At 37.6% G+C, this 14,743-nt stretch overlaps 1 protein-coding gene across 1 annotated transcript in view; it reads left to right on the top strand.

The window, feature by feature from the left end:
* LOC123562345 (helicase with zinc finger domain 2-like) overlaps window positions 1-14,743 on the top strand; it is an 89,583-nt gene that overhangs the window by 37,285 nt on the left and 37,555 nt on the right. The window contains exons 21-22 of the mRNA XM_053527106.1: window positions 7,519-8,039; window positions 14,247-14,483. Of these exons, the coding sequence (XP_053383081.1) occupies window positions 7,519-8,039; window positions 14,247-14,483 (758 nt within the window). The remainder of the gene's footprint in view (window positions 1-7,518; window positions 8,040-14,246; window positions 14,484-14,743) is intronic.

Genomic DNA, 14,743 nt, shown 5'->3' with positions numbered 1-14,743 from the left:
TCAGACTGGTTGATGTTACTGTTCCTGACTTATTTCAGGTAAAGTTGTTAAGGTCAGACGAGTGAATTAGAGCCATTATGATTTTATTTGTTACTTTCAATGTAGATTTAAACTAGGCATACTTTGTTGGTATTGATGTTGTTATCCCCCGCCGATGAAATCGGGAGGGGGTTATTGAAATGGTGTTTTCCGTCCATCAGTCAGTCCGTCAGTCCGTCCGCAGCCATTTCTCAGTAACTACCTGGTAGAATTTCATGAAACTTGAAATAAACATGAACCAACATACTGCGATGATGCACGTCAAGTTTTTTTTTTTTTGGATTGGTCAATTTCTGTTAGAGTTATTGCCCTTGATTTAATGAAAAATGTCCTTCCGCAGCCATTTCTCAGTAACTAGCAGGTAGAATTTCATCAAACTTGAAATAGACATGAACCAAGATACTGAGATGATGCCCTTTAAGTTTGTTTTTTTTGATTGGTCAATTTCCCTTAGAGTTATTGCCCTTGATTTAATGAAAAATGCACAAAAATGTCCGTCCGCAGCCATTTCTCAGTAACTAGCAGGTAGAATTTCATCAAACTTGAAATAAACATGAGCCAACATACTGCAATGATGCCAGTCAAGTTTTTTTTGGATTGGTCAATTTCCCTTAGAGTTATTGCCATTGATTTAATGAAAAATACACGTCTGCAGCCATTTCTCAGTAACAAGTTTGTAGAATTTCATGAAACTTGAAGTAAATATGAACCAACATACTTTGATGATGCCTGTCATTTTCTTTTTTTATTGGTCAATTTTCCATAGAGTTATTGCCCTTTAATTGTTTAAAATCCACAGATTTGTACATAACAAACCAAACAATTGGAAGAATTTCATTAAACTTCTTTTTAGCTCATCTGATTTTTTGAAAAAAAATGATGAGTTATTGTCATCACTTGAGCGGTTGTCGGCGTCGGCGTCGGCGTCTGCGTTGGCGTTGCCTGGTTAAGTTTTATGTTTAGGTCAGCTTTTCTCCTAAACTATCAAAGCTATTGCTTTGAAACTTGGAATACTTGTTCACCATCATAAGCTGACCCTGTATAGCAAGAAACATAACTCCATCTTGCTTTTTGCAAGATTTATGGCCCCTTTTGTACTTAGAAAATATCAGATTTCTTGGTTAAGTTTTATGTTTAGGTCAACTTTTCTCCTTAACTATCAAAGCTTTTGCTTTGAAACCTGGAATACTTGTTCACCATCATAAGCAGACCCTGTACATCAAGAAACATAACTCCATCTTGCTTTTTGCAAGAATTATTGCCCCTTTTGGACTTAGAAAATCAGTTTTCTTGGTTAAGTTTTATGTTTAGGTCAGCTTTTATCCTAAACTATCAAAGCTATTCCTTTAAAACTTGCAACACTTGTTCACCATCATAAGCTGACCCTGTACAGCAAGAAACATAACTCCATCCTGCTTTTTGCAAGATTTATGGCCCCTTTTGGACTTAGAAAATATCAGATTTCTTGGTTAAGTTTTATGTTTAGGTCAACTTTTTCTCTTAAACTATCAAAGCTATTGCTTTAAAACTTGCAACTCTTGTTCACCATCATAAGCTGACCCTGTACAGCAAGCAACATAACTCCATCCTGCTTTTTGCAATAATTATTGCCCCTTTTGGACTTAGAAAAATCATTTTCTTGGTTGAATATTATGTTTAAGTCAACTTTTCTCATAAACTATCAAAGCTATTGCTTTAAAACTTGCAACAGTTTTTCACCATCATAAGTGGACACTGTACATCAAGAAACATAACTCTATCCTGCTTTTTGCAAGAGTGATGTCCCTTTTTAGACTTAGAAAATCATGGGTAGGACAATATTTCTATTATACAAAAAAAATCAGATGAGCGTCAGCACCCACAAGGTGGTGCTCTTGTTTATTCTTTTCCATGAACATTTATTATAAACATGTGAAGTTGTGTACCCACACCTGGTCGCCACCTTGCCTTGGTCACTCCCCCCCCCCCCCCCCCCCCCCCCCCCCCCCCCCCCCCCCCTCATTTTTTTTTAGCTCACCTGTCACAAAGTGACAAGGTGAGCTTTTGTGATCACGCAGCGTGCTTGCGTCCTTAAACTTTTGCTTCTGACCACTCTAGAGGTCACATTTTTCGTGGGAACTTTATGAAAGTTGGTAAGAATGTTCATCTTAATGATATCTAGGTCAAGATCGAAACTGGGTCATGTGCCGTCAAAAACTAGGTCAGTAGGTCTAAAAATAGAAAAACCTTGTGACCTCTCTAGAGGCCATATATTTCACAAGATCTTCATGAAAATTGGTCAGAATGTTCACCTCGATGATATCTAGGTCAAGTTCGAAAGTGGGTCACGTGCCATCAAAAACTAGGTCAGTAGGTCTAAAAATAGAAAAACCTTGTGACCTCTCTAGAGGCCATATATTTCACAAGATCTTCATGAAAATTGGACAGAACGTTCACCTTGATGATATCTAGGTCAAGTTCGAAACTGGGTCACATGCCGTCAAAAACTAGGTCAGTAGATCAAATAATAGAAAAACCTTGTGACCTCTCGAAAGCCCATATTTTTCATGGGATCTGTATGAAAGTTGGTCTGAATGTTCATCTTGATGATATCTAGGTCAAGTTCGAAACTGGGTCACGTGCGGTCAAAAACTAGGTCAGTAGGTCTAAAAATAGAGAAACCTTGTGACCTCTCTAGAGGCCATATATTTCATGAGATCTTCATGAAAATTGGTCAGAATGTTCACCTTGATGATATCTAGGTCAAGTTCGAAATTGGGTCACGTGCCATCAAAAACTAGGTCAGTAGGTCAAATAATAGAAAAACCTTGTGACCTCTCTAGAGACCATATTTTTCATGAGATCTTCATGAAAGTTGGTCTGAATGTTCACCTTGATGATATCTAGGTCAAGTTCGAAAGTGGGTCACGTGCCATCAAAAACTAGGTCAGTAGGTCAAATAATAGAAAAACCTTGTGGCCTCTCTAAAGGCCATATTTTTTATGGGATCTGTATGAAATTTGGTCAGAATGTTCATCTTGATGATATCTAGGTCAAGTTCAAAACAGGGTCATGTGCGGTCAAAAACTAGGTCAGTAGGTCTAAAAATAGAAAAACCTTGTGACCTCTCTAGAGGACAAACTTGTGAATGGATCTCAATAAAATTTGGTCAGAATGTTCATCTTGATGATATTTAGGTCAAGTTCGAAAGTGGGTCGCGTGCCTTCAAAAAGTAGGTCAGTAGATCAAATAATGAAAACGCGTTTTGACCTCTCTAGAGGCCACATTTTTCATGGGATCTGTATGAAAGTTGGTCTGAATGTTTATGTTGATGATATATAGGTCAAGTTTGAAACTGGGTCAACTGCGATCAAAAACTAGGTCAGTAGGTCTTGAAATAGAAAAACCTTGTGACCTCTCTAGAGGCCATACCCTTGAATGGATCTTCATGAAAATTGGTCAGAATGTTCACCTTGATGATATCTAGGTCAGTTTAGAAACTGGGTCATGTGCCTTAAAATACTAGGTCAGTAGGTCAAATAATAAAAAAAACCTTGTGACCTCTCTAGAGGCCATACTTTTCATTGGATCTGTATGAAAGTTGGTCTGAATGTTCATCTTGATGATATCTAGGTCAAGTTTGAAACTGGATCAACTGCTGTCAAAAACTAGGTCAGTAGGTCTAAAATTAGAAAAATCTTTTGACCTCTCTAGAGGCCATATTTTTCAATGTATCTTCATGAAAATTGATCTGAATGTTCACCTTGATGATATCTAGGTCAGTTTGGAAACTGGGTCACGTGCGGTCAAAAACTAGGCCAGTAGGTCTAAAAATAGAAAAACCTTGTGACCTCTCTAGAGGCCATATTTTTCATGAGATCTTCATGAAAATTAGTGAGAATGTTCACCTTGATGATATCTAGTTAAATTTCAAAACAGGGTCACGTACCTTTGAAAACTAGGTCAATAGGTCAAATAATAGAAAAACCTTGTGACCTCTCTAGAGACCATATTTTTCAATGGATCTTCATGAAAATTGGACAGAATTTTTATCTTGATAATATCTAGGTCAAGTTCAAAACTGGGTCACATGAGCTCAAAAACTAGGTCACTATGTCAAATAGTAGAAAAAACGATGTCATACTCAAAACTTGGTCATGTGGTAAGAGGTGAGCGATTCAGGACCATCATGGTCCTCTTGTTTTTTCAAACCTTCCATGAATATTTATCAGCATGCAAAGTTGTACCATTCTCTCACCTCACTCTTCCACCCAGTCATGCTCACCACCCCGATCATGCAGCCCCCCCCCCATTTATTTATTCTTTTTTCATTTTTTATTTTCCATCAATATTTATAATCAACATGTAAAGTTTTGCACCCCCCCCCCCCCCCCCCCCCCCCCCCCCCATAAAAAAATCATTCATTTCTAGCTCGACTATTGGAAGAATAAGTAGAGCTATCCTACTCACCACGGCGTCGGCGTCGGCATCGGCGTCAGCGTCACACCCTGGTTAAGTTTTTCGTACCAGTCCACATTTTGACAAAGTCTTTTGAGATAAAGCTTTGAAACTTTCAACACTTGTTTACCATCACCATGTCCAGTTGTAGGCAAGAGTACATAACTCCATCAAGCATTTTGGTTGAATTATGGCCCCCTTTTGACTTAGAAATCTTGGTTAAATTTTTCGTACCAGTCCACATTTTGACAAAGTCTTTTGAGATAAAGCTTAAACTTTCAACACTTGTTTACCATCACAATGTCCAGTTGTAGGCAAGAGTACATAACTCCATCAAGCATTTTGACTGAATTATGGCCCCTTTTGACTTAGAAATCTTGGTTAAGTTTTTCGTACCAGTTTATATTTTGTGTAAAGTGTTTGACATATGGCTTTGAAACTTTTATATCTTGTTCAGTATAATAGTCTCTATCAATAGGCAAGAGTACGTAACTCTCTCGTCTTTTTTGGCTGAATTATGGCCCTTTTTGAACTTGGAAATTGGTTTTGTTTTATATATGTCCATGTTTTGTCAAGACTATCTGACATTTTGGCTTTTAAACTTAAACTCTTGTTTATCATTATGATTTCCATCTGTAGGCAAGAGTACATAACTCTGACAACTATTTTGACTGAATTATGGCCCTTTTTGGACTTTGAAATTTGTTCAGTTTTTAGCTCACCTGTCACAAAGTGACAAGGTGAGCTTTTGTGATCGCGCGGCGTCCGTCGTCCGTCGTCCGTGCGTGCGTCCGTCCGTCCGTAAACTTTTGCTTGTGACCACTCTAGAGGTCACATTTTTCATGGGATCTTTATGAAAGTTGGTCAGAATGTTCACCTTGATGATATCTAGGTCAAGTTCGAAACTGGGTCACGTGCCATCAAAAACTAGGTCAGTAGGTCTAAAAATAGAAAAACCCTGTGACCTCTCTAGAGGCCATATATTTCACAAGATCTTCATGAAAATTGGTCAGAATGTTCACCTTGATGATATCTAGGTCAAGTTTTAAACTGGGTCACGTGGGGTCAAAAACTAGGTCAGTAGGTCTAAAAATAGAAAAACCTTGTGACCTCTCTAGAGGCCATATTTTTCATGAGATCTTCATGAATATTGGTCAGAATGTTCACCTTGATGATATCTAGGTCAAGTTCGAAATTGGGTCACGTGGGGTCAAAAACTAGGTCATTAGGTCTAAAAATAGAAAAACCTTGTGACCTCTCTAGAGGCCATATTTCTCAATGGATCTTCATGAAAATTGGTCAGAATGTTCAGCTTGATGATATCTAGGTCAAGTTCGAATCTGGGTCACATGGGGGTAAAAACTAGGTCAGTAGATCTAAAAATAGAAAAACCTTGTGACCTCTCTAGAGGCCATATTTTTCATGAGATCTTCATGAATATTGGTCAGAATGTTTACCTTGATGATGTCTAGGTCAAGTTCGATACTAGGTTATGTGGGATAAAAAACTAGGTCAGTAGGTCTAAAAATAGAAAAACCTTGTGACCTCTCTAGAGGCCATATTTCTCAATGGATCTTCAGGAAAATTGGTGAGAATGTTCAGCTTGATGATATCTAGGTCAAGTCCGAAACTGGGTCACGTGCGGTCAAAAACTAGGTCAGTAGGTCTAAAAATAGAAAAACCTTGTGACCTCTCTAGAGGCCATATTTTTCAATGGATCTTCAGGAAAATTGGTCAGAATGTTCACCTTGATGATATCTAGATCATGTTCGAAACTGGGTCACGTGGGATTAAGAACTAGGTCAGTAGATCTAAAAATAGAAAAACCTTGTGACCTCTCTAGAGGCCATATTTTTCATGAGATCTTCATGAATATTGGTCAGAATGTTCACCTTGATGATATCTAGATCAGGTTCGAAACTGGGTCACGTGGGGTCAAAAACTAGGTCAGTAGGTCTGAAAATAGAGAAACCTTGTGACCTCTCTAGAGGCCATATTTCTCAATGGATCTTCATGAAAACTGGTGAGAATGTTCAGCTTGATGATATCTAGGTCAGGTTTGTAACTGGGTCATGTGCGGTCAATAACTAGGTCAGTAGGTCTAAAAATAGAAAAACCTTGTGACCTCTCTAGAGGCCATATTTTTCACGAGATCTTCATGAAAATTGGTGAGAATGTTCACCTTGATGATATCTAGGTCAAGTTCAAAAGTGGGTCACGTGCCTTCAAAAACTAGGTCATTAGGTCAAATAATAGAAAAACCTTGTGACCTCTCTAGAGGCCATATTTTTCAATGGATCTTCATGAAAATTGGTCAGAATTTTTTATCTTGATGATATCTAGGTCACATGTGCTCAAAAACTAGGTCACTATGTCAAATAATAGAAATAACGACGTCATACTCAGTTCAACACTGGGTCATGTGGGGATAGGTGAGCGATTCAGGACCATCATGGTCCTCTTGTTTTTAACAAGTCAGCGTTTTGTCAAAACTATTTGAACTGTGGCTTTAAAAATTTTAACAATAGTTTATCAGCATGATTTCCATCTGTAGGCAAGAGTACATAACTCTGTCAACTATTTTGACTGTATTATGGCCCTTTTTGGACTTGGAAATTAGTTAAATTTTTCATATAAGTCCATGTTTTGCCAGACATATAACTTAACATATTTGCCATCATGGTCACACATTGCCAGTTAGTGCAAGACTAATCGAAATCCACAAATACAGGAACATTTTTTGTTTAATCCATTTTTTTGTTTAGTCTGAAAAACTATGGAAATATTTTGACCCCATTCTTCAATCAATTCTTCGAATAGTCGAGCGCGCTGTCATCCGACAGCTCTTGTTTGTTAATTTGATTTTGACTAATGAAATTATTTGCGTCTTTGTAACATTCTTAACTTTTTGCCAGATATATTTTTTTGCCGTTCCTCACCACAGACCCTTTTGGCGGGGGATACCAATTCATCGAATTTGCTTGTTGGAAATAAGAACAGTGTTTAAACAATAACTTGTATTAACTATATGTTGTATTTCAGAAACGGATTGAGAAGATAGCTCTCTTATATAATCGTGACAGATTGCATTTCGCCCTTGTAAATGGTATGGAGAGATCTTGTCAGATTGCCCAAGGTGACGTGTTCTGTCACAATATCAGTGATCTGGGCAAACCGTTGTACGAGGTACAGCTCAGTTTTACAGGTGGAATGTTTGGATCGTTTATGCAGTGGATTTTGTTTGATTTTGGACCAGAACTTCCTGTACTCTGCAGGAAGGTTACCGTGGAGATTGGGAACCAGTCGTCCCATGAGAAAGTGAAGAATCTCCGGCAGCAGTTACAGTTTGATCGCTGGACGAGCCTCAATCGAGAGATTGTAAGGCATGAAATAATGGAGGACATTGAGGAAATGCTGGTTCGGAAATACAGGGAGCCTTCATCATCGGAGATTGTTGTAACCCAGACAACAGTAACCACGGAGCTTAATAGGCACAACTACAAGGCAAAGATGCACAAGTTGCTGGAACTTGAAGAGATGACTAGACATCAGACAATTTCCAGGTAACAACACTAACTGATCAGTAAAGTACACAATACTGTGAAATCATTAATATTCGTGAGGGACTAATTTTTGTGGATTTCAATCCACAAAATTGAAAACCTAACAAACAAGTAAAATTCCCATTCATTTTATGTTCAAAAGTTGAAAATCCACAAATTCATATCCCCATGAAATTGCCGTTTTGACCAAAACCACGAAATTTCATGCCCATGAAATTAAATGATTTTACAGTAATAGGACATGTACTTAACAACAATATAAAATAAAATTCTTTGGCTACTTATGCTTTAGAAGTATTGCTGTTAATGCCACTTGCATACCTGTCAAGTTTCCAAAAGTGCGAGTCGCGAAGCGATGAGTGGGGATGGGTGCGGGAGGGTGTGTCCCCTCCAAGAAATTTTTTTTAAGATATACATGAAAATATGCATTCTGGTGCTTTCTGAGACCATTAGTATGAATTTCAGGTCCACCCTTTTTTGCCTTGCTTTAACACATTCTATATGGAAAACACATGATTTTTTTGTTTAATTTTATTTCATGATAGATCTACAGGAAAATTTAGTTTTTTAAAAACAAATAAAAAAAATAAGGTGATTTTGTCAGTGAAACTGTTTTGAGATTTTATTACAGCCGTGATATAAAATGTATCTATGAACCTAAATGTTTAATACAAAAAAGTCTCACTGATCTACATATTCTACTTTCGATTTGAAATGTACTTTCGGTTTGAACCTGCACCAGAAAAACGGTTGTGCATACAACTTATTTCCTGCAGAAAGCAAAACTAGCCCCTTTGGGCCCGGGTTTTTCTAACCCAAAGGGAAAATTTCCCATTTCCCCCACGTGTTTTTAAAATTTTTTGCGAATAATTTTTTTTTTTCTGGCCCTTAAGTTTTTTTTTTTTTGTTTTGGGTCAAAGGTCAAGTGTGCGAATGGTTCTAATATTTTTCCCGAAAATTTGAAAATCCACAAATAGATAAATATAACCAGCCAGTCAGAAAATCATGTTTTCCCGAAATTTGGGGCCGTAGTCATACGAAAATTAACCCCTTTAATTTGATTGGTAAAATCTCTCTCGGGAAGCTTCTTTAAAGAAAAAAACGGCCAAAAACCATTTTCGGCGGGTCCGTTAGTAATCATCCCTTAAAAAGGGACACTTGACATGTTTTTTCTGTTTATTGTTGTTTTCACCCCTGTTTTAAAAAATAACGATGCCAGATGGCAGATTAGAGAAAATAAGTGGTCCACAAATTTTTTGGTCTGATTTTTTAGCTCACCCTGTGTCCGTCGTTCATCGTCGTCATTCGTCCGTCGTCAACAATTTGACTGTTAACACTCTAGGGGGTTCCTTTTTTGGGGCCCAATCTTAATGAAACTTGGTCAGAATGTTACCCTTGAAAAAAATCTTGGGGGGGGTTGATACTGGCCCCATCTGGGGTAAAAAACAAAGGTACCAGGTCAAATCAAAAGCTTTTTAACACTCTAGGGGGTCACTTTTTTGGGCCCAATCTTAAGGGAAATTTGGGTCAGAATTTTCCCCTTAAAAAAAAATTTTTGGACGATTTTGGGTTTTTTGGGTTTCTTTTGGGGGTTAAAAACTAGGTCACCAGGTCGAAAAAGGGGAAAAGGTTTGTTAACACGGGTAGGGCCGCTTTTTATGACTGAAATTTTCAAAAAATTGGTCAGAATTTTAAATATTGATGATCTTAAGGTCCATTTTTAAAATCTGGGTCAGTAGGATAAAAAACTGGGTAAACCCCGGCCCAGATAAAAGGGGAAAAAGCTTTTTTAACACTGTAGAGGCCACTTTATGACCAAATTTTTAATGAAACTTGGTCAAATGTTAACTTGATGATTTTTTGGGGTAAAATTTAAAATTTTGGGGTTAGGGGGGTCAAAAATTTGGACATTTAGGTAAAATCAAAGGAAAAGCTTGCTAACACTCAAGGGGCCCCACATTTAAAATGTATCTTCATGAAATTTGGGGTCAGAAGGGTTTGCCCCTTTAAATGATTTTTTGGTAAAGTTCGAATCTGGGTCATGTAGGGAAAAAAAACTGGGTCACAGCATCAAACCAAAGGAAAAGCTAGTTAACACTTTAGGGGCCCACATTTTTTGACCAAAACCCTTAAATTTGAAACTTGGTCAAAAATGTTAATTTGATAAATTTTTTGGTCAATGGGTCAGGTGACCCATACGGGGCCCCTTCTTTCCCCTCTTTTTTAGAAAGCGTGAGAAAATGTTTCCAAATTCTTTAAAAGGCCCGTGATAAAACCCTTTTAAATTCGAAAAAATTTCACGATTAAAGCGTAACTTGACAGGTTGCATTCCCCAGAAAAAAATTTTTTCCGGTACAAGTTACAAGATCAGTCGAAGTCTGTTTAATTACAGTAGTAGTGTGCAACTTTTTCTGCCCCAAAACATTCAGTAATCTATTTTTAAATTTAAAACCCTTAAATTTTTTTGGGCTTAACTAAAATTATTTCAAGAAAATTTTTTTCCCAAAAAAATTAATACATGTAAAAATTTATGGACTTTAAACTCAAATTTGCTTTTATATTTTTTGTACAATATGTTTCATTTTAAAAACCCTTTGTGTGAAAACCTTTGAGTTTTTTCAACCATAGAAGAAGCAATTACGTGTTTGCAAGGGGCCGGGGGGGGGAAGTGTTTGCACAGGTCCCTTTACGGGAAGAATCTTATGAAAAAAGATCCCGGAAAATGACCCGGGACTAGTTTTACGTAAGGTATTTGCTTGCTCCAAGACCCAGACTCCTCAAAGGCCCCTTTCTATGAAGCTTCCATTGTGAACAAAAAAAATTTTTGAATTTTGGTGAGGCAGGTTTTCTTTTACTTGTGTTTATTTCCCCCCCCGAAAAGTTGAAGCGGCTTGGTTTAAGACCCAAAGGGGGCCCCAAACCCGATTTGAAATACAGTTTCAGAGGGGCCTGTTTTTTTTGTCGGATGCATTATGCCATAGATTCCCGTTTTCGACTTCAGACATCCCCCCTTTTCCCGATGTACCAAAGATCAACCCACGAGGAATGAGAAGCCCCAACCCAAGAATTTCGTAAGCTTTCCCTTTATACTTTTTTTGGGGTTGGGGGATTTTTTTTTTTCTTGGGGGTTTTTTTTTTAAAAAGTTACGTGCCCAAAACCCCCTAAAACCTGTGCTAAAGAATACCCCCGAAAAAAAAGTCCCTGACAAGCTTTTAAAAAGGGCCCCTAATATTTATTTCTGTTTGTAGTTATTTTGAACCACTTTTCAAACAAAAGGCCCCTTTTTTGCTCCCCCAGAAACAAGAAGTGCTCAAAGGGGAGCTATTGTGACCCCTTTAGTCATTCCCCGGGGCATTCAAAATTTGCCCTTTTGGAAAAACTCTAGAGGCCACATTTTTGACCCCAATTTTTTATGAAACTTGGTCGAAAGGTTTGTCTTTATGAATTTTTTTAGGTCAGGTTCGAAACTGGGGCATGTTGGGTCAAAAACTAGGGCAGGGGGCCAGATCAAAGGAAAAAACTTGTGAACCCCTTAGAGGCCACAATTTTGACTCAGTCCCTTTTTGGGAAAAAATTTTCAGAATGTTTCTTTTATGATTTCTAGGTGAGTTTTGAATTTGGGTCATGTGTGGTCAAAAACTAGGTCCCCAGTCAAATCCCAAAGGGAAAAAATTGGGGAACACTTTCGAGGCCCCAATTTTTTACTCAAACTTTATAAACTTGGTCCCCGAAAGTTTGTTTGATGATTTTTTTAGGGGGTTTTAAAATTTGGGGAAATGGGTCATGTGGGGTCAAAAACCCAGGGGCAGTAGGCCCCGAACGAAGGAAAAGCTTGTGAAAACTTTAGAGGGCCCCAATTTTTGACTCAATCTTTTTGAAACTTAGGGAAAGGGTTTTTTTGAAAGAAATTTAAGAAACAGGTTTTTAAAGTGGGGGCATGTTGGGTCAAAAAATAGGTCACTATGCCAATCAAAGGAAAAAACTTGGCAAAAACTCTAGAGACCCCAATTTTAAAGGTTTTAAAAATGATGAGAATTAAAACAAAAAAGTTTTTCTTGTAATCTATAGGTCTTTGGGTTTAATCTGGGGCATTTTGGGGGCAAAAAATAGGGCCCCCTGTCAAAACCAAATGAAAAGCTTTTGAAAACTCTAGAGGCCAAGTTTTTGACCCAATCTTTATGGGAAAATTAGCCAGAATGTTTATCTTGATGATTTTTAGGTCCCGGTTTTAAAAAGGGGGCTTTTGGTGTCAAAAAAAAAAAGGGCATAGGCCCGAAACAAAGCAAAGGGTTGTGAACACTCAAGAGACCACAGTTTTGATTCAATCTTTTAAAAATTTTGGGCAGAAATTTTTTTTTAATGATCTATGGGTCAAGTTTGGGTTTTGGGGGATAAGGGGGCAAAAACTAGGGCATAAAGGCCCCGATCCCTAGGAAAAGTTTGTGGAAAAACTCTATAGGCCCCCCGTTGTGACTCAATCTTTTTGAAAAATTTTTTCAGAATGTTTTCTTAATTTTAAACTTTAGGGGATTGAATTTTTGGGCCCTGTGGGGTCCCAAAAAAAGTCAGTAGGCCAGAAACAAAGGGAAAAACTTGTGTACACCCCCTAGAGGCCAAAAAGGGGTGAAACCCAAAATTTATGAAAAATTTGTCAAATGTTTTTCTTGATGATTTCCTGGTCTATTTCAAAAAAGGGTCATGGCGGGTTTAAAAAATTGTTTAGTAGGCCAGATCAAAGGGAAAAAAATTTTTAAAAACTGTAAGGCCCACAGTTGTGACTCAATCTTTATGAAACTTTTTCAAAAATGTTTGTCCCGAAGATCCCTGATCCCTTTTTTAATCGGGACTTTTTGGGGGTAAAAAAATAGGTTAAAAGGTCAAATCAAAGGAAAATTTGTTGGGCCCCTCTAAAGGCAACATTTTTTGAATCAATCTATATGAAACTTTGGTTTAAAATGGTTTTTCTTTTATATCTTTAGCTTGATTTTGAAACTGGGGCAAATTTTGGGGTCAAAAACTAGGGGTTGGGAGGGCCCAAAAAACTCTGGTGAGCATATAGGGGGCCCTCATGGGGCCCCCCTTTTTTTCATTTCCCAAAATGTGTTTTTTTTTTCAGCCCTTCAACCCGTATTTTGAATAAAATGATGTTCTTTTTTTGGGTTCATGTTAAAAAAAAGTAATCAATGTAGTCACTTCCCTTTAGAAGGGAAAAGTTTTGTAAAAAGGTGTGTACACAATTAATGTTTAAAGGGGCAGTCAGGTCACAGCTCAAACAGCTTAAATTTGTGTCAGTTCCAGTATCTACAAAACTGCTTGAATGAATTTCATAAAAAGAGCATTTGTTTGTTAACCTCATCAAAAATACATGCAGAGTGCACCAAAACCCAAAATTCCCCTTGGATAGTTCAAGGTCAAACTTGTAGGTCCCAAAAGGGCATGAACAAAAACATTTTTCTTTATATCAAAGCAGTGCAGTAGTATTACCTAATCGCCTTTAGTGATAGCTCTAATTATATTGAACTTGTAGTTTGCTGTCTCCTGTAGTTGAAAAACAAGAACAGTTATTAACATTACCTTATTGTATCTTGTCTGTGTAGGTCATCTGTGTTGAACCCAGACCCGATGTCAGCTGTACGGCAAAATATAGCAGAGAGGGGCAGGGAATTTCTCCACCATTTGTCTTTTGGGGCCATTTGGTACCGGGAAGACAGAAACATTAGCACAAGCTACCATGGTACTACTGAAAGAAACTAAAGACACTAGAATACTTATCTGTGGGCCCGGGCAAACAGGGAATACCGGGATCAAAAGTATTGCCCCGTTTTTTTGTAATTTAAAGTAAATTTTTTTAAGCTTTTACTAATTAGTTTGATTTCTGGTTTTCAGCAAGCTACGAAATTTAATTTCCCAATTTAAAAAAAGAAAATTCTCATTTAATTTGTATTTCAATTTTAGAAAAATTTGTCCCATGGAAAAATTTAAATTTTTACAAAATAACCATTTTGATGAAAGGAACACATATTTTTGCCCAGCGAAAAAAACATTTCACACAAAAGACCCTAAATTTAGTTAAAACAAGTATTCGTTGTCCCTAAAAATTTTTTACTCAACATTTAACTTAGGGGGGGTTTTAAAAAAAAATTTGGGTTTTTGAAGAACTCGTTTCTTTAAAAGGGAATATTTCTTCACTGATTTAAAATTTTCAGTGCGGCTGATCTGTACATTGTGAAGCACTTTGATTCATTCTTGAAGAAATCGGGAAACCAGTCTCTGTTGAAGCGTGTTTATTTCAAGGATCGTCTGTTGTATACTGTCTCGCCACTAGTAAAGAACTACTGTTTATTGTCACATGACGGCGATGCCTTTCAGATACCGACGCAGAAAGATATTGAGAAATGTCGTGTAGTTATTGTCACAGTAACAACATCCCTTGTCCTTGCAAAGTAAGTGCAGATTCATTTGTGTCACTTTTTTAGCTCACCTGTCACAAAGTGACAAGGTGAGCTTTTGTGATCGCGCAGTGTCCGTCGTCCGTCGTCCGTCCGTGCGTCCGTCCGTGCGTGCGTCCGTAAACTTTTTGCTTGTGACCACTCTAGAGGTCACATTTTTCATGGGATCTTTATGAAAATTGGTCAGAATGTTCATCTTGATGATATCTAGGTCAAGTTCGAAACTGGGTCACGTGCGGTCAAAAACTAGGTCA

The sequence above is a fragment of the Mercenaria mercenaria genome, chromosome 2, assembly GCF_021730395.1.
Source record: "Mercenaria mercenaria strain notata chromosome 2, MADL_Memer_1, whole genome shotgun sequence".
Taxonomy (NCBI): domain Eukaryota; kingdom Metazoa; phylum Mollusca; class Bivalvia; order Venerida; family Veneridae; genus Mercenaria; species Mercenaria mercenaria.
The sequence above is the reverse complement of the archived record's forward strand: the minus strand, read 5'-3'. Positions and strand labels throughout refer to the sequence as shown.